This window comes from Pyrus communis, chromosome 15, assembly GCF_963583255.1.
Source record: "Pyrus communis chromosome 15, drPyrComm1.1, whole genome shotgun sequence".
In the NCBI taxonomy this organism is placed as follows: domain Eukaryota; kingdom Viridiplantae; phylum Streptophyta; class Magnoliopsida; order Rosales; family Rosaceae; genus Pyrus; species Pyrus communis.
In genome coordinates, this window is record NC_084817.1 from 18,624,632 (window position 1) to 18,650,573 (window position 25,942).

The following is a 25,942-nucleotide window of genomic DNA, read 5'->3' on the forward strand; positions in this document are numbered from 1 at the left end:
TGATGAGCTAAAGGATTTATGGACAAACGGTGTGCACATGTACGATAAGTTCAATGGGAAGATGTTCACTTTAAGGGCAACAGTTATGTGAATGATTTTCCCACATATGCAATAGTTTCTGGTGGAGCATTAAGGGTTATATGGCCTGCCCTGTATGCAAGGATGATGTAACATCTGGTTGGCACGCCAGAAAAGTTTGTTACCTTGGTCATCAGAGATGGTTGCCATGGGACCACAAGTGGCAAGAAAAGGATAAAGAGTTTGACAGGAACACAAAGCATCGCCTCAGACCTAAAGAATGGTCTGATGATCAAAATTTGGAAGAGCTTAACCGTTTGGATTTTGCTTCGTTCGGGAAAACAGTGAGTCGAACTAGACCTTCTACACATATGAACTGGAAGCACAAGCCTATTTTTTTATGCTCCCGTATTGGTTGAAACTAAAATTGAGACACAACCTCAACGTTATGCATGTTGAGAAAAATGTCTTTGACACATTGGTGGGCACAATTGTAGATATCAAGGGCAAGACAAAGGACACGATCAAAGCTTGTCTTGATTTGGAAAGAATGGGCATACGGAGGGGTTTATAGATGAATAGGGACAGTGATAAAGCCAGCAGGGATCTTGTGTTTTTTTCCATGAAACCGAATGACAAAAAAGAGTTTTTAAAGTTTGTATCATCTGTAAAGTTTCCCGATGGGCAAGCTTTTAATATCGTGCATTGCGTGAATGTTGATGGGGGTAAATTTCCTGGACTAAACTGCCATGTGTTTATGCAACACCTACTTCCTGTAGGTATTCGACACCTATTACCGGAAGATGTAGTGAAACCAATCATGTTATTGTCCACATTTTTTTCCCAACTGACGGCAATAATGTTACGAAAGACAGACATTAATTAGTTGCGCCATGACATTGTCCAAGTCCTATGCAATTTTGAGATGATATTCCCTCTAGCCTTCTTCACAAGTATAATCCACGTGATGGTTCATTTGCCCGAAGAGGCCTTGCTTGCTAGTCCTATCAACTATCGCTGGATGTATCCAATATAAAGGTATATAATCTTCATCATTTGTTTATGCATCATTAGCCCACGCATACTAATTTGTATCGTATCGTATCGTTTTATTTTGGCAGACTTCTTGGAAAGCTAAAAAAGTGTACGCAATAGGGCGAAGCCCGAATGATCAATTATATAGGCTTGGGTTCAATATGAGTCGCTTACTTTTTGTGGAATGTATTTAAAAGATGTGGAGATGACTTTCAATCATTCTCAGCGCAATAATGACGGGGGTATGAGAAATGAGAAACTTTTTGTTTTTGCCCAAAGCGCACAACCCTTTGGAGATTCTGTACAAGGCGAGTCGTTTTCCAAAAATGACATGAAGGTAGCGCATTGGTTCTTACTGAACAATTGTGACGAGATAATGGCATACTTAGATGAGCATGAAGAGATGATGAAGCGAGAACATCGATCACATTTGTATGTCATTAAACACCGAGAATTGTTTCCACAATGGTTTCTCGAATATGTAAGTTACAAGTATTTTGTATTTGTGATATATATATTGTAGTATTTAATTTTCTCAAACTAAATATTTTACTGCTTTGTTTTTCTTTCTTCTGAAAAAAAATTAAAAAAAAAAAGGCATCCAACACCTGCATTTTCTCAATTTTTCTTAGCAGAAAAGAAGTATCGGATTCAGGGCCACTAGTACAGAAGTCAACACCAATACATAACCTAGTCGGAAAATGCGCAAATGATTTGATGGGGGATAAAGAAAGCTATATACCACCACGAAATATGAAAAGCTTAAAGCTATGAGAGTAACAAAGCGTAAAGTATTGGTCATGAATTTCTTATGTTTATCTATTTTAAAAGATTATTATATGTATAGAAGATGATATGTAATAACTTAAGATTAGAGATGCTGCATCCCTTTACAATTCCTACTTTTTCTTCGGGACTCAGGACCTTATAACTGCTAAAGGCGCATATTTTAAAAATGTCATTTTACACTCTTTTTTATAAAAAATAAAAAATAAATCTTGTGATTTTATAAATTGAAGTGCGGGGTGATTTTTTTTAAATACATACAATATTATCTATATTTGGGAAGTGGATGAGTAGGTTAAGTCTTCCAATGAGGTAGCCATAATAATTTAATTCAATTTCTCCCTTGCAAAGAATTGAAGCTAAAACCTCTCACATACAAGCGAAAATAAATACTATTAAACTATAGTATTAAGTGGCAGTGCAGAAGAAAGCTGTAAACAAATCAAATTTACTAAAGGATAACTAGACTGTAAACTTGTTTATTTTTATTTAAATAAAGCATTATACTATTTGCACACATATTTTAACCTTCTACACACTTTTATTAATTTTATATTATTAATCTTCTTTAATTTTATTCGATTCAGGGATTAAAATTTGAGAAAAGTATGTGATGGCGCTACCCTAAATAAATAGTAAAACAGAGCGCAAATGCAGACTACAAAATTCACGAGGAGTATAATTATTTGTAGTCTTTCTGGCACTAATATGACACCCCTTATCTCTTTGTGATTAGGTAAAGACACATACACCTATGGATTTCTGAGACTCGGTCAAGATCATCACGCTATGAGATTATTGGCTTTCAGGCCTCAGCCGACAGTCACAGACATTTGCGGTTACTATGACTGTCAATGTGGCCAATTAGAACAGAATTACTTGTCATCATCTCAAAGTGGATCAAATCTTTAATTGTTAGCTAGTTCTATATTCATATCATTGATTTGTGGTTAATTTGCTCTCAAAAAAAGTTTACGAGACCACGTGCCTTCTAAGGATTACCTGATTAACCAAGTTAAATCTATTTCTCTATAACAAAATAATCCTAATTTTGTCACATCCCGGCCCGGGCTCTCATCACAATCCGGGCTTGACTCCACCATAGCACTATATTGTCCGCTTTGGGCCCCTATCAAACCCTCACGGTTTTGTTTCTGGGAACTCACACGATAACTTCCCAATGGGTCACCCATCCTAGGATTGCTCTTGCGCACTACTCGCTTAACTTTGAAGTTCCTACGGAACCCGAAGCCAGTGAGCTCCCAAAAGGCCTCGTGCTAGGTAGAGATAGGAATATATGTATAAGGCTTACAGGATCCACTCCCCTGGGCGATGGGGATGTTATAATCCACCCCCCTTAGGGGCTCGACGTCCTCATCGGCACACATTCGGTCAAGGATTGGCTCTGATACCAAATTGTCACATCCCCGCCCCAGCCCCCATCACAACCTAGGCTTGACTCCACTATAGCACTATATTATCTGCTTTGGGCCCCTACCACACCCTCACGGTTTTGTTTCTGAGAACTTACACGAGAACTTCCCAATGGGTCACCCATCCTGGGATTGCTCTCGCGCGCTACTTGCTTAACTTCAGAGTTCCTACGGAACCCGAAACCAATGAGCTTCCAAAAGGCCTCGTGCTAGGTAGAGATGAGAATATACATATAAGGCTTGCAAGATCCACTCCCCTGGACGATGTGGGATGTTACAAATTCCCCCTCTCCCTCCACCAGAATTATGATGATCCAACTCCAACCGAAGCAAGAGCTGTTATTGGTTTGGTTCGATTGTGGTTTGAGCTTTTGTAAACCAGCTTAATTTAGACGGGAGTGACCACTTAGACCATCTCTAAAGGAAATATCAAATTATAAGAGTCAAATTACAATTGATGGTTGATGTGGCAATCTGAAGCCTTATGTCAAATTTTGTACTTCTTCAACCAAATTGTCAAATATTATTTTATTATTTAAATAGAGCTTTAAATGATTGTAATTATTAAAAAAAATGTTGAAAAAAAAATTTTATTGGTTGAAATGTTAGCGGAATAAGGGACCCACTATTAAAATGAATTAAAAATAAATTTGACATCAAATCACTAAGCCTTCAAATCCAGTCAGCAAATAACATTTCGGTTGGAGAGACTTTTGGTGTCAAATATGTACAGTGGCATTCCACCTAGGATTTTGACATTTCCTTTGGAGATGCTCTTACATATTTATTGTTATTTGATTTTATTTTACATGTATAGTGCTCCAATTGGCTATTAATTAACTAGATAAAGATGTTAATTTGAAGTTTGTGAGTGTTTTTTGTTCGCCATGCTTAACACCCTATTAATTACCATTAAATTAGTTTAAATTTCGAGATTTGTGTAGTTAATAGATTAAATAAAGGGGTTTTTTAACTTTAATCCTTCAAGAAGATTGAAATATAAAATAAACGTGGTGTTAGATTACATATTGATTATAATCCCTTGATGTGTCCTTAATTCAAAATAATTAATTTGCATTGTATTTAATGTCTCCCATGAAATATTTAAATTTATTAATATACAAATTTTAATTTATTTTTTGACCAAAAAAGAGTTTTTTAATTTATTAATTTTATTTAACATTCTTCAAATTTGAAAGACTCAATTAATGTACCTAAATGTTAATACCGAAATGTATTATATTGAACTAATGTATATAATGTTAGTACCGAAATGTATGTACCGAAATATATACACCAAAATTTATTATATTAACTTAATGTACCTAAATGTGTGTACCGAAATGTATGCACCGAAATGTTAGTACCAAAATGTATTATACTGAATTAATGTACCTAAATGGTTGTATCGAAATGTATGTACCGAACTATGTGTACTTAAATCTATGCACCGAAATGTATTATAATGAATTTAATGTACCTAAATAAAGAGGAGAAAGTACATCGAAATATATTGTATAACAAAAATTAGTTTATCTAAATGTTTACAACAAAATATATTACGATAAATGAAATGAAAATGAAAATTATAATGAAATAAAATTAGAACATTAAAAATTAAGAAGAAAAAGAGAAATAATTAAAAAAAATCAAAATATAATTAATAAATGAGGTTATTAATGTATCAAGGGATTAAAATTAGATTTTGATCTTACTCATAATTTTAATCTAAAAGTCATCTTTGCCAATGATTAAAATGAAGTTTTCTATTAAATAAAACTCATTCAACGGTAATCAATCGGGTGGTAAGCATCACCCCATCACCTTAGGTGGTTAAAAATATTTCCAAAGTTTGGTGTAACTTAAAAACATACTATCTTCGAGTTGTAACTACATTTTTTAGAACAACAATCAATTTCATTGATAACCAAATGGGCAATTACAAGATTTGAAGTTAATAAATCTTTAGACACTAAAGAATGTCAAAGCTTCTTCTAGCCACTAGAAGGTCTCGAAGTAACAATAAATCTCAGATCTTGATGTGATATAAAATAGCACACAAACTTAAACCTTTTTCTATGTAGTTGTAGTATGAATAAGTATGGATCGTTATAGGCCGGGGATTAGAAGAGATGCTAATCTCTCAATTTTAAACTCTAAAACACTAAACTAGACTCAAAAATAGAAAACTAGACTCTAATGACTTAAAACAAACTACAATGACTCAAAACAGCACAAAATAAGCAAATTGACTCAAAACAAAAACTAAGGGTGACTTTGGACGAATTCTAACTTAACTTGACTCAAAACATTAATGAAAATAGATTTAAACAAGTCCTAGCTAAGTAAACACAAAATATTAAAGGGGGGAATTGGTTTTGACGAATTTAAAACTTGATCAAACAAATTACAGAAACTAAATAAAGGATACAAAATTGGAGTGAATTGATGGGTGATAAGCTAGCTAGAGGGTCCTTCTCCACACATGACACATATGCATACAAATCGATTTTCAATTATTATTCCTATAAACCATGAATGACAATGCCCCAAATTAATTATGAACTGCACAAATTAACTCTCAGATTTCCCTAACTTCATTAAATTGGACTCAGTGACGCAATCAAATTATTCTTATCAAGTTCCCTATGTGAAAAGCATGATAGAGATAAATATCAAAGATCATTAAGTTCTATGAAAATCATAAGCATTGACAAGGCATTCGTAACTATGAAAAGCATGATACTCCTGCCATGGATTTACTTAACACAATCATGACTAGTGACTTCCACTACTTATAAATATAAGTTCATAATGATTAGGTGAAATTCCCTTATATTTTAGCATCAAATTCGTGCATGCAAATTAAGTGTGCACCCTTAATCAACATACAAGAATAAGTTATCAATCAAACAAATAAGTGAATCGCATTCATGTTTTACGAAACAAAACTGGAGGAAATCAATTCATATCACATATATGTTCATGGCTTTGAATTCACCTCTAACTAAATTGAATTTAGTTCCATATGTTTGCAACTAAACAAATATAATTAAATTTAAACATTGAAAACAGAAGATTGAATACACCTAGAAATGCTCCAACAATCCAAAAGTCTTGAATGGCACGTACGACTCCAAGTTATCCTCTCATTCCTTGCAAAGTTGCGGCACAAAGGTGTTTGCTCTGAAATTGGGCTATTGTGTGTGATGGATGGGTGGTGTCATTTTTGGTGCGACAGAAACTTATATTTATAGGGAGAAACCCTAATTAATTTTTGGAGAAGGATTTGCAGTCCAATTCCACAAGGAAAAAGGCTAATTAAATGCAAAATCCAAGAGGGAAAGGGAAAGAAAGGTGCGGCAAGATCCTAGAGGAAAGGGGAAAGGAGTGCACGGCAAGGAATGGGTTTTCCAGAAGGGATAGGCATGGCACCCTTGTAGGATTAGGATTAAGCCTTCTAGAATCATATATTTAGGTGTCCTAATATAATTAGGGATCCCCTTGGCAGCTGGAACTTAGGTAGTGTAGGATTAGGATTAAGCTAAGACAAAATAAGGTAGTTTGGCTCATGTTCCTTCTTGCTTGCTGAGCTCCAAATCTTCTTTGTCTTGAATTAATTCTTCCATCTCTTAAGCTTATTCTTAGCCTTTCTTGAACTTCAAATTCGTCCATCCACCTTGCTCCATGCATGTGCTATCCATTCCAAGCCCAAAACTGCTCTAAAATGCTCCAAATTGCCTTTTCTTTCTACTTTTGCCAATTGAACCTACAAACACACGAAAATAGCTTAAAACACTCTAATAAATATAAACTAAGTAAATGTAAGGACATAGGCTAACAAAGTCGCATAAATATGCTCCTATCAGATCTGCATCTTCCTTAATTAGTTTAACCTGAAAGATCTACCAGATCGACACCATAGAGCCACCAACATGCACATCCAAAATGATCAAACAAAGTAAATCAAACAATATCCAATCCAAAAAGGTCGATATGAAGCCCCTAGACAACTAAGGGATCGACAAAACAGCCTAGCAACAAAACTGGGGAAAACTAAAGCTCTCTACAACAGAGGAGAGAGACGGCCAGCTCTAAAAGACTTAAGAAAAAGATACCATAAGGAACACCCCACTCTCCTCCCTCCCTCCCTCTTTCCTCTCCTCCCTTTTAGTTTAGATTTTTGAAGTTTGATGACAAGTTAAAGTTTAAAGATGGTCTGATGGCAAGTGGTGGATTGCACAGTTGGTTAAGGCAACCTTTACTAAAAAAGATCGTTTGGTTCAGCAAGACCGCCCAAATCAAATTGATCAAAATCAGCTTGGTTTGGTTCAGTTTCTCAATGATTTTTGTTACAGCTGAACTGTGCCAATTATGTTGTAGTTAGCTCTTTAAAATCAATGTAATAGAATCATGCATACCCCTACTTACTGCAGCACATGTGCTTCATCTCATCACTTACCTATCAAGCTCCATAGTCCCTTTTTTTTTTGTTCTAAACTCTAATTGGGCAATAGTTTCGTCTTTTCTTCTGCTTATGTATCTTGCTCACAAACCAAAAGGAAAAGTTTAACGTTAATTTGTCTTGGAATAAGGTTTGTTTCTCCATTAGACTCGAATGTTATAGTGAATTTTGATACAACTATGAGTGTAAATGTACCTACAATACTAATCAACTAAAATCCAAATCCAACGGTACAACCAATGCAAATGACCCTAAAACGAGGAAAGAACTTATATAAATGGGTTCACCACCATTCTAACGTTCTATTCCATATAAGTTGCCCTCTTAAGACAAGTATTAAAAATTAAAGTGTTCAACATTATAGTAAAAGCCACTAGCATTACGTTTCAACAACTTAATTATGGTTGGACTATTATGTTCTTAATCGAAATCTCTTGTTGTACCAAATTAAAAACATGGAAATTTGGTTTTAGTGGTCAATAAATAATTTACCTATTTCGTTGTGGGTCAATAAACACTACATCTTCTAACATAAGCCTATTAAAAACATTTTGATCTTCGACTAAGACCAAAACTACTATCCAAAATTTTTTCTTCATTGGTCTCCTTGTAAAGGCAAAATTGAACGGAAATACTTGCATCTACCCCGTAGGGTTCACCACATTACGAATACCTATCTTTACAGTACAAATATCATAATTGAAATTGTCCATTTTTTTAATTTATCTACTTTCTATAAAATATCAATCAGATCTAATATCGTTTATTCATGATGAATATATACACGACACACCATGTGACCTGGGTATCCAAATAGATACCAAAATTGAGATATGTTGACCAAGACCTGGAAGGTGACGAAGCCACATGCAAATGATGTGTAAAAAGTACGATTAAATTAAAACCAAAGTCTAGAACTAAACTAAAGTGAGAGTGAAAGTGTGAAGTGTAGGGTGAACCCTTATTACAATACATGCAGTGTTAGAGCACAGCTAAAAAGTGCAGCAAAAATGAGAATATTCATACCCTAGGTAGGATGAATATTATACAAACTAACAGGAAATAATTTTCCTACATTAAGTGAAACTGATGTCAAAACCACCAGTGATCTCTTGTTCGCCACATAATTCAACTTCTAAGCCTAGAGGAGCGCATAACAACAAGTGTGAGTTGGGAAAAAATGATTTACTAAAAACCTTTGCTTTTCGTAACATAGTAACCCCTCGCTTAAACTTGTATAGTTTCCAAATTATACTACAAATAAGGATGAAAAGTCAAGGCCAATATATATTGTAAAAGCAGTTACGCTAAGGATACGGATAAATCACAAATATCTTAATAATGTAATACAAGGTGCTCATAAAAAATGCATACACACAAGTCCATTCAAAAAGTAGCTACATGAATAGGCTGGGTGTGATAATCCACACTCGACTAGTACCACTGTTCTAAAAATCCCCACCTAGGCGCTAGGCGACTAGCCACCGTCCCGGTTAATGCCTAGGTGTTTGAAAATTAAGAAAGGGTACCTAGACTTGATGAGGCACCCACTTAGGTTGCGACTCACTTAGACAAAAAATAGATAATTTTCATTTTGTATTTTATTTTTTTCAATAAATTTTAAGAGACTTATTGAATAGTTAAATGAACACACATTATATGCTTGTTCCCCATGTTTTCATTATGTTCCAATACTTCATGTTATATATGTCATTCTATCTTATAGTTTATAATGAAATTATACATATTTTAAGTATAAACAGACATTTATTTACACGAAATATAATAGATTTACTTAAATCCGCCTAGTCCGCCTAGGCGCTAGGCCCCAGCTCGTCGCCCGACTAGCGACTAGCGTCTTTTAGAACCTTGACTATTACATACACGTGAAGTTGACGCTAAGTGCGTCACATACAAGTCCTAGGCTGATACCTCCAATGTATCTAATGTGAGCATAAGTTAACAATTCGATGTGAACATACACATGAAGCTGATCCTAACCTAAACGATTATTATAGACACTAGTATAAGCATGCATGATAAACACATATAATATGTATGATTATGCCACCATAATTTCATAAATCTCCACATCATCACTAAGTGTATTTATAGTAAAAGCATGACATGATGTAAAGCACTTCATAAAAGCCATTGTAGAAACACTAACACTTGGAATTCCTTTCTTTTCTCTCGCCATTGTGTTTGGTATTGGGAAAGTTTCGCAGTATTGAGATTAGTCAAAGTATATATTTGGGTTTGGGGGAGGAGAGAGAAAGAGAGATAGAGAGGCAGGGAGAGGAGAGATAAACAGGAGGGTGAAAAGATAGAAGGGAAGAGAAAGACATGAAAATTGGGAGAGAATCACATAAATAAGGACGAGAAAGGGGAGGGGATAAGGAATGGAATAAAATAAAATGAGAAGAGCATAATGGTTATTTTCTAACTAACTTAAACCTATGTGGCAATGCTTCATTGATTTATGTATAGTTATTATAAATATTTCATTGATTATGTCAAAAAAAAAATTTGGACATTAATATATGGCTAATTAATAAAGATTTTATTGATCTTTGGCTAAATATCCTTTAAATAAATATGTTGTATAATAAATTTAATAAAACTGTAGTATTTTATAGTCTATGTTTTCTTATTTTGCATTTTATTCATACTTCTATTTTGCATTTAGTTTCCTAAATTTTCAAAACAAGTATAGTTCTTTTTTAGTGTAAACAGACACTTATTTATATGATATATATAATAAATTTACTTAAATTTACCTTGACTCCAGCCCACCGCTCTACTAGCGGGTAGTGTTTTTTAGAACCAATTTAGAATTAGACAGTTTTATTCTAATAGCTTTCCTTCTTATTCGGATAGTTTTGTCGTAAAAATCAGCTTTAGATGTCCAAACCTAATTTATGTATCCTTAATTTTGTTTAGGCCTTAAATTTGTTTTCAGCCGAAGACAAAATGAGCTGTTTTTGAAGTGGTCAGCAAAAACGTGAAGTAAAAGATTGTGAAATTTTGTTTTTCGAAAACAATTTTGTGATCCCTCAGCACAAAATTGTAGAGATTCTTTAGTCTCTAAAAGTGATTAGCTTCTTTAACTGCAGAAGCTCTACTGTGTCAATGAATGAATGGTATATATATGATTTGGATGGATGCTAATGCAAAGTCTTAACCATTGACCTGTGTGTCCAGTTGGGTGGAATTTCCTTATCTCTCAAAACAGGTCTAGTGGAGAATATATTGGTCAAAAGGTTCTTTCTTCTGCCAAAAGGCATAACCCTTCTGCATTCAAACAATATTTTTTATAAGAATATTAAACAATATTTGCCTTAATTTGTATATAACCAAGTCTCTGTATGCTCACCTAACATACCCACGCCACACCCTATTTTGTTTGGTGGACATGCAATAACATAGTTCACTTAAAAAGAAAAGAAGTATTCCTCGACTTTCTCTCCGAATTTGTAAAATCTGATTAATTTCTCTGTTTTAGCTAGTTACACCTCTGAATTTTTATAATTAACCAAATTCGTCCGCGGTTAGGTTTTAGAATTTTTTATCCAACATCTTGTTCATCTTCGTCACGTGTTGTCCAATGAGAGACTTGGGAGTAAAAAAAGTAGTCATGTTGTCCCTTAGTAACACCCATACCAGCAACCAATTCTACCTTTTCTCCCATTTGTTTGCTTAAAATTAATTATGAGTCAGAGAACAGAATTGTTTGGCCTTATAAGTTTCCGAAAGTAGACAATGCTTGAAAAAATGGACGAAATGTTAGTTGAAAATTTTGAAAATCAAACGGTAGAATGAATTTGGATAATTATAAAACTTCATGAGAAATTTAGCGAAAGTTAAACTTTATAGGAGATTCACGACACCTTACAAGTTTAAAAAGCAAATTAACAAATGCATAAAAAAAATTAACGTATAGTCAGAATCCATATAACTATAACTAAAAACTACAAAGTAGAGTTTGATCAAGGCTTCAAGGACGCGCAAGTTCAATTTAAGTCTCAATAATATTATTAAGGGCAGAAAATTTATTTTCCTAACCCTTTATGCGGGTGAAACCTATGTGGCATTTCTTATTGGCCTGGACTTAAATAATAAATGCACCCCCATTGACCAAGACCAAAATCAAAATTGGCTTTTAGTAATTATTAAAAAATTATGTTGATCTTCTATATAAGGCAGTTTGGGGTGCTGTATTTTTTTTTGAAAAAAAATTCTTTTGTTATGTTTTAAAAATAATCAACTGAAAAATAAAGTAATTGAATGTTTGATAAATTATAGTGTGAGCGATGACAACGACAATGGTGACGATGACAATGATTGTGATGGTGGTGGTGGTGGTGGTGCCAATAAAGGGGTGTGGTGGTTATGCTGCAGAGGTAATAATAGTGGTATGTGCAACAACAACCGCGATGGTGGTGGTGTGGTGGTGGCGGTGGAGGCAACGATAATAGTGGCAGTTGTGATGGTGGTGGTGGTGACAACAAAGGTGGTGGTAATGGCAATGGTGTTGTAAGATGTTAGAGTTTGTAGTGGTAAGTACTAAGTACTAGTAGTCACATTGTTCTCTACGATAAAATGTGTCTGCAAGGATAAATAATGTTATTTTTTAAATTAATGAGTGTAATATAGAAATTAAAAATATTCATTAAAAGCTCAGCTCTACTTTTTATTAAAATAGCTTTTAAAATCAACATACATACTGTTCTAAAAACTGTTGTGCGGAGACCATTATTTTTAAAATAACTAGGATATTTTGCATTTACTAAACACTTGTAGTTTTTAATAAATAAATAAAAGTAAATCGAATTAGGTGTTAATACTAAAATAATAATATTTATATTCAATTGTAAAGATTAAATTCCTCCAAGTAAATTGTGAATTAAATAACCAAGTTATTTGGTCTAATTTAATTGTTGTTTAGGTTTTACCTATAGCTATATAAATAACATATTTATTGGTCAAAATTTCCTATTTATTATTAATACTCAGGTACAAATATTTCGTACCAAATTCTGAAATACAAAAGCGCGTGTCCCTGTTGAATATCAAGAAAAAAGAAAAGTACAAAACCGCGTGTGTAAAAAAAAAAAAAGCTAAAATTACGAAAAAGCAGTCTACGAAGAAACAGACTAGAGAGAGAGAGAAAGAGATGGAGAGAGAAAGAGTAGACGGAAGGGAAGCAGGCGGGGCAGGCAGCAAAAGTCAACAGCCAACAAGTCTTTTATGGCAGCCTTTTCCCAGTTTCCTTTAAGACCTTTCACAATATTAAATTAAATTAAATTAAAATAAAAAACACAATTAATTAATTAATTAATATCAATTCCCAAACTCCCACGACAGCGGTTATAAATCATCAAACACAATTCCTAGGACTGCCACAAAACTTCCCAAGAAAAACAATTTTTTAAAAAAAAATATTTATTTTTTTTTTTTGGAAGAAGAAAAGGTTGAAATGTTCTCCCTTTTATTTATATTTTCTTTATAACTCGTCATCATCACCATTCTGTTTTTATTATCTTGTGTGTACGAAGTCATAACAAAGAAGAAGAAGAAAAGGAAAAGCAGCCACCACCGGCAAATAAGAGACCGCCAAGCAATTTCTACCTTTGATTGGATGGGTATGACCAAAATCTAGGACACCCACCTTCTGATTTTACTCGTTTTTAAGATTTTTTTATGGGTTTTACGGATGTTTATTTATCTATATATTTTCTGAAAAGGGTTTTTGGTTGGTCTGTTTATACTGATTGAATTCGGGTCTGATCGTGCAGTTTGAGAATCTTGGCAATTTTTGTTTGTGGTTTTGGAGGTGGGTTTGGTTTGGAATTTGGATTGGAGGTGATTACAAGTGGTGGATGCTGCAGATTTAGCTCCAGTTTACTTCCTTTTTTTTCTTTCTGTTTTATGGATTGGTTATGCTGTTTTAGTTCTTCCCGCTCTCAGGTAATCATTTTTCTGCACTTTCTATTTCTCTTTTTTGGTGTTTATTTGCTCAATCATAAGTCTTATGAATCATGGGTTTCAATTATTTTCTGGGACCATGTTGAATCCGGTTGACTTCTATTTTTTTTTCATGTACTTTGTTTTCTAGTAGGATTTTTGTTAGATTTTGGGTAGATGTGAAAATTCTGTGTTATTATGGTGAGATGGATTGATAGACTCTTTTTGGGACTTTAGAGGGACCATGATCCTTCATGCATGCTTTTCGATCGATTGTTTTGTGTATTTTGGTTTTCTGGGCTGCTCTTAATGGATTGCTATGGAATATTGGGTAAATTGAACTGCTTTTCGGGTTCTAGTTGACTGATAATTTTTGTAGCTGCAGCTGATGTTCTGAATAACTAAAACTTTAGGGCCGTTAAAAACCGAATCAACATGTATCTAAGTGGCTGCTGTTGTCGGTCTGGTGCAGTTAGTATAAGTATGTTGTTTTATACTCTATAGGCAGAGACTAGAGTTATGTTTCATTGTTGTTAAAAGAAGCTTATGAAGGGAAAATAAATTGTAAAAAAATAGATTTAAGTTCAATTTTCTTCTATGCTAGCCTGCGCGCTTGAAACTAATATTCAAATCTATCCCCGCTAAATGGATTAGGAACTGAAAGTTTTTCAGTTTTCTGAGAAACAGAATCGAAAATAGTTGTTTCTTTTTGAATATTTCCCGTCCCTGATGCACAAGATTGAGGTTGTATTATGTTAATTTTTCTGTGCAGTATGGGGGCCATTCATCTGGCTCTGGTAAGGGAAGAAACAATGATGGTATAATAAAGTATGGCTTCAGCCTGGTAAAAGGAAAAGCAAATCATCCAATGGAGGATTATCATGTTGCTAAGTTTGTTCAGATCCAGGGACATGAGTTAGGATTGTTTGCTATTTATGATGGCCATTTGGGGGATAATGTGCCTGCATACCTACAGAAGCATTTATTTTCAAATATCCTGAAGGAGGTATTGCTACTAATTTCAGATAGTTTCATCTATTGGTCTTGTTTAGGTGCATTTAAGTGGAATGACGCTATCTTACACTTCTCATGTAACTATTCTAGGAAGAGTTTTGGGTTGATCCTAACAGATCTATCTCAAAAGCCTATGAGAGGACAGACCAGGCAATTCTTTCACATAGTTCTGACTTGGGGCGTGGCGGGTCTACTGCTGTTACTGCAATATTGGTAAACGGTCGGCGGTTATTGGTGGCAAATGTTGGAGATTCACGGGCAGTTCTTTCAAGGGCAGGTCTGGCAGTACAGATGTCTATAGATCATGAGCCCAACAACGAACGAGGCAGCATTGAAAACAAAGGTGGCTTTGTCTCTAACATGCCAGGTATTTACAGCACCAATGTCTAAAATGTTCAGCAATGTGTAAATACTCATATAGATGTAACTAATTGAATGGACATTGCTGGTTTTTCATGAAGGAATGAGTTGTCAATCTTCACTACTTTCATTTTAAATTGTTCTTCATCATTTCATATATGGTATGCATTCTAGTTTTATGCTGCAAGGTTCTTCCCTTAGTTGTAAACTCCAACGACTCTTTTCACCTCCTTGCATTACAGTTAAAATTGTTGATGAGTTCTTCCACCAAATAGATAGAAGCAATACGATGGACTATTTTGTTTGCAAGAAAATAACATCTTTGTAAATGTAGATACTTTGTTTCTTTGGAATTGTCTCAGCAATATGGACATCTTGCTTGTCCAATGTTATTGTGCATCCGAGCTTAGAAGTAGGTAGGATGACTTTCAAATGCACCAACTCTTCCTATATGTTCTGAAGTAATGAAATTCTTGAAGCAACAAAATCAAGATTTCTCTGTTCAAATTTAACTATCGAAACACAACCAGTGAAAGACATCTTGTACTGTTGGTTGTTCAACTGTGATGTTTAAACATCTTCTAGAAAAACTGTTATTGTGTCCTTTCAGTGTTTTATAGGTTATAATCATCCCCTGCATTATTTTCTATCTTTACGGTACTTGAGATGCTTTACATTTTTTACTCATTTCCTGCAATATTTCTCTCTCATTAGGACACTTTTCAATTGTGGTTTAATGCAATCCTTGCTTTCATTTTAGCCTAGAACGTTATACTTTCGTTTGCTTGTTCATTTGTTTGTTTGTTTGTTTGTGTATAGACGTGGTTATTACAGTAATAGAACACTTGTATGCCACAAGGTGGTGAAAAACTCACAAGTTCCAATTAAACAACAACGACAACAACAAAGCCTTATTCCACTAAATGGGGTCGGCTATATGAATCATAGAATACCACTGCACACGGTTTTGCGCCAAGTCTTCCGTTAGCTCCAAGTAATCCATATCTTTTCTTGTAGTCTCTTTCAAAGTCTTCCTAGGTCTTCCTTTACCTCTTTTGCCCTGAGCCTCCGTCTCATAGTCGCATCTTCTAAACGGAGCATCTGTGGGTCTTCGGTTCACATGTCTAAACCTTCTCAACCGATTTTCTCTAATCTTATCTTTAATTGCGGCAACTCATACTTTACCCTGGATATCCTCGTTCTTATTCCTATCATTTCTCGTATGCCCACATATCCAACGAAGCATTTTCATCTCCGCTACACTCATTTTTTTGCATGTGTTGCTATTTGGCCGCCCAACATTTCATGCCATAAAGCATCACGGGTCTTATCGTAATATAAAATTTTCCCTTGAGCTTTAGTGGCATATGACGATCGCGCAACACACCCAATGGACTCTTCCACTTCATCCATCATATTCTATGGTTGGGATCTCCATCTAATTCTCCGTTATTTTGTAAGATCCAAGCTAACAAAAATGTTCACTCTTTGGTACTTCCTGATCTCCAATCCTCACCCCTACCTCATTTGGGCCGCCACTGAACTTGCACTCCATATACTCGTCTTTGACCTACTTAGAAGAAAACCTTTAGCTTCCAACACTTCCCCCAAAGGTTAAGCTTCGCATTTACCCCCTCCTGTGTTTCAACTATCAACACTATATGATCTGCGAAAAGCATACACCAGGGATATCTTCTTGAATATGTCCCGTTAACTTGTCCATTACCAATGCAAAAAGGTTAGGACTTAAAGCTGAGCTCTGGTGTAACCCTATGGTTATGGGAAAGCTTTCAGTTTGTCCTTCATGACTTGATTCTTTTTTACCTTAATATTAGTTTGCCATCTGTGCGAAAGAGATTAAGTCTTTGAAATACTTGTCTGATGCAGCTCTAAGTTACATCAGCCTGTTATGAACCTTTTCTGTTAATGAATATTAAGCGCATTGGTATTTATTGCTGTAACACGAGGTTGCAATTGAGCTTATGTTAAGTCTTTCGTTGAACTGACATCTATTGAACCCTTTTCTTTGCAGGAGATGTCCCTAGAGTCAATGGGCAGCTGGCAGTTTCTCGTGCTTTTGGAGACAAAAGCCTCAAGTCACATTTGCGATCGGATCCCGACATACAAGATGTCTACGTAGACAATAGTACTGATGTTCTAATCCTTGCCAGTGATGGTCTTTGGAAGGTGAATCATTTTACCTGATCCTTCTTCTTCTTGGTGCATTGTGCACTCTAGAAAAGGCAGGAGGAATTCGCCTAAACACTGCATGCTTTAGTTTCATAGCAACAAGATAAAATTGAAAAGTCTCTTAGCAATGACTTATTTCTGTGACAATCCAGGTCATGGAGAATCAAGAGGTAGTTAATATGGCAAGAAGGACTAAAGACCCTCTGAAGGCGGCAAAGCAACTAACCGCTGAAGCACTGAAAAGAGACAGTAAAGATGATATTTCATGCGTTGTTGTTAGACTGAGGGGATGATACCAGTAAAACCGTATTGCTTTCTGGGTGCATTATATAGGAATAATTGAAGTTTCTTCATATGCAAGGGTGATTTATGAATGGATTACACAACAACGAATACTTACCTGGTTCGGGGGGTTCCGGTACAGCGAATTTCTGCAGAGGGAAATGGCGAAAGAAAAAGGAAGAGAGAAATAGTGGGATGCTTGTCAGTGTAAATTTATGCTTCTTATTTTTATGTTTGGTGTTTTGATATTGTTTGAATTCTTTGAGAAGGTGAATTAGTCTGATGTGTATATGGCCTTCTACTTTACACAAATGAGCAAACGTGGCTGTGCGATGACGTGGACGTACTTCTGTTTGTGATTGGAGGAATGCATTTTGTTTTGGACCAGGTTTATCCCATTTACTCTATGGAATTGTGAAATTTGCCTACCATTGAACGCTCATCTTAGCTGGGGTACTGGGATTCTTCTCCTTCCCCTTTCATGGTAAGTTGATTTAATACAACGATATTGAAGGCAGCCGGTGGGGTTGGGATCAAGCCATATAATAAGTCAACAATAGATTGGTTTCAAAACCGTCATTCAGGGGCGTTGAACCCGTGATTTCTCACTTACAAGTGGCGGTGAACGGTCATTTTGGCGACAAAGAAGCTCCCCTTTGAGCTACATCTGCCTACTCTTGCACAAACGTTCATACTACCATGGGAAAATTACAAAATCAAATACAAAGATTAGTAAAAGTGAGTCCATAGTTTGGTTGAGCGTAAGCAACAAAGTTTGCTTCTCAGTAAACATGATAAATTTTTCGGACATTGAAAGCTCTCAAAAGGGGTGCAAACATTTGTCATTTCCATAATAACTTGATAATCTCCTTCAATAAAGTTGTTAGATAATCCAAGACGTTTAACCCACTTAAAGCCGGAGGAGGATTCTCTCCCCTCCTAATCTCTCTTTCCTTCCCTCCCATCCTATTTGAACGGTTACGGTTTAGCCACTTCAACATCTTATATTGATTATTTTATAGAGATAATAAGACAAAAAACAATATGTGAGAGGAGGGGAAGGAAGGGGATGAAAATAGGAGGGGAGAGAATGTATCTTTGTACTCCCTTAAAGCCAACAGAATATATCTTTGTGCTATAGAATTTGGAAGAATGTCATGACAACTCTCCTAGATTTTGAGAATTCTTAGATGAGTAATGCTAGGTAAATTAAATTTGTAGGTTAAATTTGTGAACTAAATAATGTGTCACCAATAAGAAATAAGCATGTTAATCAACACGTAAATAAAAATTCAGCCATCAACATCCATGTCATTTAGTTTGCAAAATTTAGTTACAAATTTAATCTCCCTAGCATTATTCATCTTAGATATGTCCACACAAGACACACATCTTCTACATTTAGGTTCCACATGGGCTCGTATGGAACTTGAAATGTATGAAATTCCTTTATGTATGCATCTTTGGCAAACAGGTAGGGGACAAATACGATGGTATCCATAAATCTTATGTATGTTCCTATTTATACTAAGAGGTGACTCTTAGTAATATTGTCCAATGATATTCCTCTTCATTGAGGTGTTAGGTTCTAATTCCAAAAAAAAAAAAAGACTTCGCAATTAAGACAATCTTCAAATGATATGTTGAATATAATATAATTTTATTTGATGATTGATGTGACCAATTGATTAAATATCAAATTTTCTTCATTTTTAATGGATGTGTCAAATATTTATTTTATTAATATATTGGACTCATAGTTATATTAACTATTCAAAAATAATTAAAATTGATTCTAGTTTTCATCATATTAGTTTTTTTTTTTTGTCATCATATTAGTTGTCAATGGAACCCATGATAAATTAAATATATTTGACTTTATCTTTGTTTGTTGTACAAAAAGGCAGTAAGAAAATAAGGAGTCAAATGACTTAACTGCCACATCTTATATTAGATCTCCACTAAAGAATACCTTGATGTCTTTTAGTCTTATTATTTAACATGTCCAATGAAAATATCAAATTATATAATAGTCCAAATACAATTGATGGCTAATGTGGCAATCTGAAGTCTTATGTAAATTTTTGTGTTTCTCCAACCAAATTGTCAAATATTATTTCTTTAATGTTGAACTTTAATTGGTTGTATTTATTAAAAAAAAATGTTAAAATCAAACTTTTATTGGTTGGAAGGTAGTGGAATAAGGGACCTACCATTTATTATTTATTTATTTTTTAATAAATGATGTTATCTATATTGATTGATATCGATTGAAGGGTAGTATTGTCCAAAGACTAGTTATGCTGATATGGCAAAACAATTAGATATCTAACTTACGTGGCAATTAGTTAGAGTTTTTGGGGCTAATAGCTTACAGTGCAAGATGGCTAATGAGCTATATAAAGTGTGTAAGCTGTCATTGCATTTCAATTAGTGAAATATACACCAAAATTCATAGCTTTTTCTCTCTCTACAATTCTCTCTTCCTTCTTCTTTCATTTCTGCATTTCTTCATTTTCATTGGTAATTTCTTAATACCTGTAGTACTATTATCATGGTATCACGAGCCCGTTGATCCTCGATGCTGATTCCGCTGTGCGATTCCTTTTGGTCGATCGAAGGTTCTTTGCTGGTTAATTGAAGTTCTTGATCGTTCATGATCAAGATTGCAGTGTATATTAGGTTCTATGCTTCTAATTTTTATGTGCACGCCAACTGTTTACTTTAATGCTTCGGTATCAAATGTCTGTCATTTATGTTCAAGATTGAAAGCCCGATAGCCATTTTATGAAAGATACAAGGCCAATAGCCAAAATTGTTAAAGTTGTATAAGAATTGTTGAAGATTGTTAATTTTTTACTCGAAAAAGGCCGATGGCCAAAGAGCTGTTTCTTGAGAAATTTGTAGTTTGGTTCATGATATTTAAGAACACAGCTTTCTGTTAAGAACAAGTATTGTGTGATCAAAACTAGTTGCGATTGTATTCAAATGACAGATTATACTGTAAAGATTGAAGGGTTACTTGGTATGCTCACAGTGAGATTACAAGATGACAAATTTGTTAAATAGAGTTTTCAATTTTAGTCAGTTCTTAAAGGTTATGATATTTTTTATCATTTCACGGGAGATGCACCATGTCCTCCAAAAATTGAGATCAATACAGAGATAGGAGTTACAAAAAAGGTTGCTTCGGCTTACAAAGATTGGGTAAAGAAAGATTTGGCGTTGCTGAGTTTGCTCATAGCTACTTTGTCTGATGATGCTATGGAGCATATTATTGGTTGCAAGACTTCTTATGAGGCATAAACCCGTTTACTAGAAAGGTTTGCATCAATTTCCATGGTGCGAATTAATCAATTGGAAAGTGAATTTCACACCATTCAGAAAGGTGGGGAATCGATAAATAAATTTCTGTTACGAGTCAAGGCTATCAGAGATCAACTTGTATCTGTTGGAGAAAAGATTACTGAGAATGAATTTCTTATAGTTGTCTTGTTTGGATTACCACTTGAATTTGAAATGATCAAAACTATCATACTTGCTCGGGATTCAACTATTTCATATAATTATCTGCGAGCTCAACTTCTTGGAGTAGAATCGAGTATTGAGTCAAGAATGAAATCTATGAGCACTTCTATGGCAGCAATGTATGTTCAAAGAGAAGGATCCGATTCTAATGGGTTTTCAGGTAGTTACAATAGTTTTGAAACTGGTGAGAGTTCTAATTCCCAAAGATCTCAAGATGGTTATGAAGGAGAGCAACCACATGGTTATCAATCCGGATTTCAAGGTGATTTTGGTTTCATAGGGAATGCTAGCAAGTCTTTTCACAAGCCTAATTTCTCTAGAGGTAACAAGAAGTATACTGGGAGCAATAACAATACTTGAAGACCTTTTTCGAGCAACTTTGGTAATAGGAATGTTAATGGAAACACTAATGGTAATCACTCTGGGAATGGGAAGAGTTTGTAGTCATGGAGTGGTAATTTCTCTAGAAATGGTACTTTTTCTGGAAATAGGTTTCAGAAAGGTAATAATTGGAATAGTAATACAAATTATAGGTTTGGTATTTCACCTGAGTGTCATATATGTTCTAGAATATGACACACTGTTGCCAATTGTTATCATAGGGCTGATACTAGAAACACAGGGTTCATCATCTGTCAGATTTGTGGAAAAAAGGTATATTGCTCTTGAATGCTACCATCGAAATAATTTCACTTACCAGGGAAGTCCACCACCACCATCTCTAACTGTAATGACTGCATAGACTCGTAGTGGTCAAGGTCCACCACAGTACAACAGACATAGTTTTTCTAATGGTGATGCATGGATCTTAGACATTGGTGTTACACACCATATGACAGCAAATGTCAATGCCTTATCTCAAGTCAATCCTTACAATGGAGATGAGAAAATTACAATTGGAGACAGTGAAGGTTTGGCAGTCAAGCATATTGGTTCTACTTCCATTATTACTCCTTATAATGCCTTAATATTGCATAATGTTCTATATGTGCCTCAAATAATTGTGAATCTTCTTTCTGTGAAGAAATTATGCAAAGATAATGGATGCTGGTTTATTTGTGATGATGTGGATTTCTTTATACAGGACAAGGCAACAAGGGTGATTTTGTACCAAGGAAGGAGTGATGGTAGGGAAATCTTCAAGATTCTAGTAAATGTGTTTGCTAATTCTTTTGTTGCAAACTTAAGTAGATGTGCCGCATTCTTGGGACAGAAAGTGAGAACTGCAATGTGGCATAAATGGCTAGGCCATCCATCTAAAGAAGTGTTGACTTCAATGCTGAAGAGTGCTGATATTCCAGTTAATAAAGATTCATGTCAAACTGTATGTTCCTCTTGTATTAAAGGGAAGATGTGTAGACAAGTGGTTTCTGTTAGATGTAATAGAGCCAGTTTTTTGTTTGAGAAAGTCCACTCTGATATATGGGGACCATCTCCAACACAGTCTGTAGAATGGTATAAATACTACATCACATTTGTATATGAATTTTCACGATACATGTGGATATTTCCTATGATCAATAAATCATATGCATTTCCAATCTTTGTTAAGTTTGTAGCATTTGTGTTTACTCAATTTAATGCTTCAATTAAAAGTTTTCAATTTAACGGAGGAGGTGAATATATGAGTAGAGAGTTTAAGGAATTCTTAGCAAGAAAGGGTATTACACACATGGTTTCACGCCCACATACTCCTCAGCAAAATGGAATTACTGAATTGAGACATAGACATGTCATAGAGACTACAATTACGCTATTGACTAAGGCAAGCTTGCCACAAAGGTTTTGGTATCATGCTTGCTCTCATGCAATATTATTAATCAATAGAATGCCATCTAAATGCTTGGATTTGAAATCTCCATATTAGCTTTTATTTGGTAAAGTTCCAGAGATTCATAATTTCAAAGTTTTTGGAACTGCAATTTATCCTCTTTTGAGACCATACACTGTGAATAAGCTTCAAGCTAGATCTTCCAAATGTGTTTTCCTTGGTTATGCTTTGGGATATAAAAGAGCTATCTATTATGATTTGGAAAGTAAAAGGTTGATTCTATCAAGATATGCAGTTCATAATGAAGATGAATTTCCATATAGAACTGCATCAGTTCAAGATTCCAATATTTCTACACAGTCACAGAATGCAAGAATTAATACTATTGTGATTCAAATGCCAATTCCTGCAATTCAAAATCAAGTACCACAATCAAACAGTGTTCCAATTCAGGAATTACAGAGTGAATATTTAACAAAGACTACTTATCAACGACAATCTTCACATAAGCAGCAAGAATCTGATATTGGGAATATGGCAGTTTCACTTATTAGTGATTTAAATATGCAACAACCATCTTCAGCATCAACTTCCTATCACCATCACTCTACTCCTACAACAAATGAATCACCTTTGATGCCTGTCTATCATAGTTCTCAATTAGAGGTAATTTTTCATTTCTCACCTTAATTGAATGCAATTTCTGAAACTCATGCATCAACTACAAATCCAGTTCCTCATCATTCAATGGTTACAAGGTTGAAAAGTGGGGTTATTGAAAGACAGAATTATGCTACTTATCTAGCAACTTTTCTAGAGTCAAAAAATTTACACCTTACTGAAGATGAACCATTCTCTAGTGGTTATTCATTTGTCACTGAGATTTCTGATACCACAGAACCATCTAGGTTTTGAAAAGCTACAAGTGTACCACATTGGCAGATTGTTATGCAAGAATAATATGATTCTTTCAGGGCACAAAGTACTTGGATATTAGTGCCACCTCCAACTGATAGGTTGATTGTTGGAAGTAAATGGGTCTACAAGGTGAAAAAGAATCCTGATGGCAGTGTTTTCAGATACAAAGCTAGGTTGGTTGCTCAAGGGTTCTCTCAGGAGTATGGAGTTGATTATTCTGATACATTTAGCCCGATTGTTAGGCATACCACAATACGAATTATTCTTGCAGTAGCTGCAATGAATCATTGGGAATTAAAACAGTTAAACATTAAGAATGCATTTCTACATGGTGATTTGCAGGAGGAAGTTTATATGAAACAACCTTAGGGTTTTATTGATTCTACATATCCTAATCATGTTTGTAAACTCATCAAATCCCTATATGGCCTTAAACAAGCACCAAGGGCATGGAATTCTAAATTTACAAGCTATTTGAGTGCTATGGGATTCTGTGCCTCTATGTCTAATACAAGCTTGTTTATGAAGAAAGATGGGACTGATATTATCGTACTTCTTCTTTATGTTGATGACATCATCTTGACAGGTTCCAACTCTGTCAAAGTACATCAGGTTATTCATGAGTTGTCTGAGGTGTTTGATCTAAAGGATCTAGGAAAACTTACCTATTTTCTGGGCCTTCAGATTACATATCAGTCAAATGGTGATATCTTTGTCAATCAATCAAAGTATATCAAAGACTTAATTCATAAAGCTGGTATGGATTCTTACAAACTTGCTTCAATACCATGCAAACCACATAATTCATTGCTAGTGACAGAAACAATTCCTCATAATGATCCTACATTTTACAGAAGTATAGTGGGATCCTTGCAATATTTGACTTTCACTAGGCCAGATATTTCATTTGTAGTAAATTCAGTGCGTCAATTTATGAAAACACCAACATATATTCATCTTGGGGTCGTGAAACAAATATTGAGGTAACTCCAAAGGATATTGAAGTATGGTATTGTGTACTCATCAGATGCAGAACCAACTCTTAATGCTTTCTCAGACTCAGATTGGGCTGCAGGCTTGAATACTCAAAGATCTATGATTGGATATATTGTCTTTCTTGTCAATAATCCCATACCTACTAAAGATCAGTCTGCATATATATTAACCAAGGGGTTACATGGTCCTTCATTTGTCAAACACGGTTATAATCTTCAACTTGGTAACCCAAGTTCAGATTGAAGGATATTGACTGATATCGATTGAAGTGTAGTATTGTCCAAAGGCTAGTTATGCTGATATGGCAAAACAATTAGATATCTAGCTGATGTGACAGTTAGTTAGAGTTGTTATGGCTAATAGCTTACAGTGCAAGATAATTAGTGAGCTATATAAAGTGTGTAAACTATCATTGCAATTCAGTTAGTGAAATATACACCGAAATTCATAGCTTTCTCTCTCTCTACAATTCTATCTTCCTTCTTCTTTCATTTATGCATTTCTTCCTTTTCGCTGGTAATTTCTTGATACTTGTAGTACTGTTATCAATCTACATTAAGGGGGTGGGAGTGGGCTTAACCTCACAATAGGCTAGCAATAATGCGATTCAAATTCGCCTTTGGTGAAAATCTAACCTAAGATCTCTCACTTACATGTGAAGAAGAAAATCACTAGATCATAGTACCAAGTGGCATAAGGGACCTACCATTAAACTAATCAAATTTGACTCCTAATCACAAATGCTTTAAATCCAGTTAACAAATAACACTTTAATTGGAAGAATTTTTATGTCAAAAATGCACAGTGGCATCTCCTCGTAAGATTTGACATCTCTTTTAGAGATGCATTAAGGGGTCGGTTAATAGCCATTTTGTTTTCAGTTTTCATATTTTATAACCACTTTAAATTTTCAGAAAAATGAAACTAAAATTGAAATGGTTATCCAAGTTCAAAATTTATTCATCCACCCTTTTAGTGTAGTGTATCGTTATATACAAAAGAAGGGGGAAGGTCATATCAATATTAAAATACGCGGTATAAAGTAGGTCTTGATGTGATAAAAACTAACACACAAATTAAACCCTATAAATTATGCAATCATAGTAGGAGTAAGTAGGGATCGTTCTATTCCGGGGATTAGAACGAATGCTAATTAACACAAATTAAACTTATAAAACT

General features: G+C 34.7%; 1 protein-coding gene across 1 annotated transcript; it reads left to right on the forward strand.

Moving 5' to 3' along the window:
* Positions 1 to 13,175: 13,175 nt before the first annotated feature.
* LOC137717733 (probable protein phosphatase 2C 10) lies at positions 13,176 to 17,937 on the forward strand. Its single transcript, XM_068457196.1, has 6 exons — positions 13,176 to 13,382; positions 13,536 to 13,707; positions 14,477 to 14,710; positions 14,809 to 15,085; positions 17,111 to 17,265; positions 17,421 to 17,937. The coding sequence occupies exons 2-6, from the start codon at positions 13,669 to 13,671 to the stop codon at positions 17,559 to 17,561; spliced, it is 846 nt and encodes a 281-aa protein (XP_068313297.1). The 5' UTR covers positions 13,176 to 13,382; positions 13,536 to 13,668; the 3' UTR covers positions 17,562 to 17,937.
* The last annotated feature ends 8,005 nt before the right edge of the window (positions 17,938 to 25,942 follow it).

What these genes read in the sequence shown, in the direction of transcription:
- LOC137717733 (XM_068457196.1), top strand. Translation starts at nt 13,669, where the DNA reads ATGGATTGGTTATGCTGTTTTAGTTCTTCCCGCTCTCAG. An exon ending in TTTCAAATATCCTGAAGGAG is followed by an intron (nt 14,711 to 14,808) that starts GTATTGCTACTA and finishes TAACTATTCTAG; the next exon opens with GAAGAGTTTTGGGTTGATCC. An exon ending in CCAGTGATGGTCTTTGGAAG is followed by an intron (nt 17,266 to 17,420) that starts GTGAATCATTTT and finishes GTGACAATCCAG; the next exon opens with GTCATGGAGAATCAAGAGGT.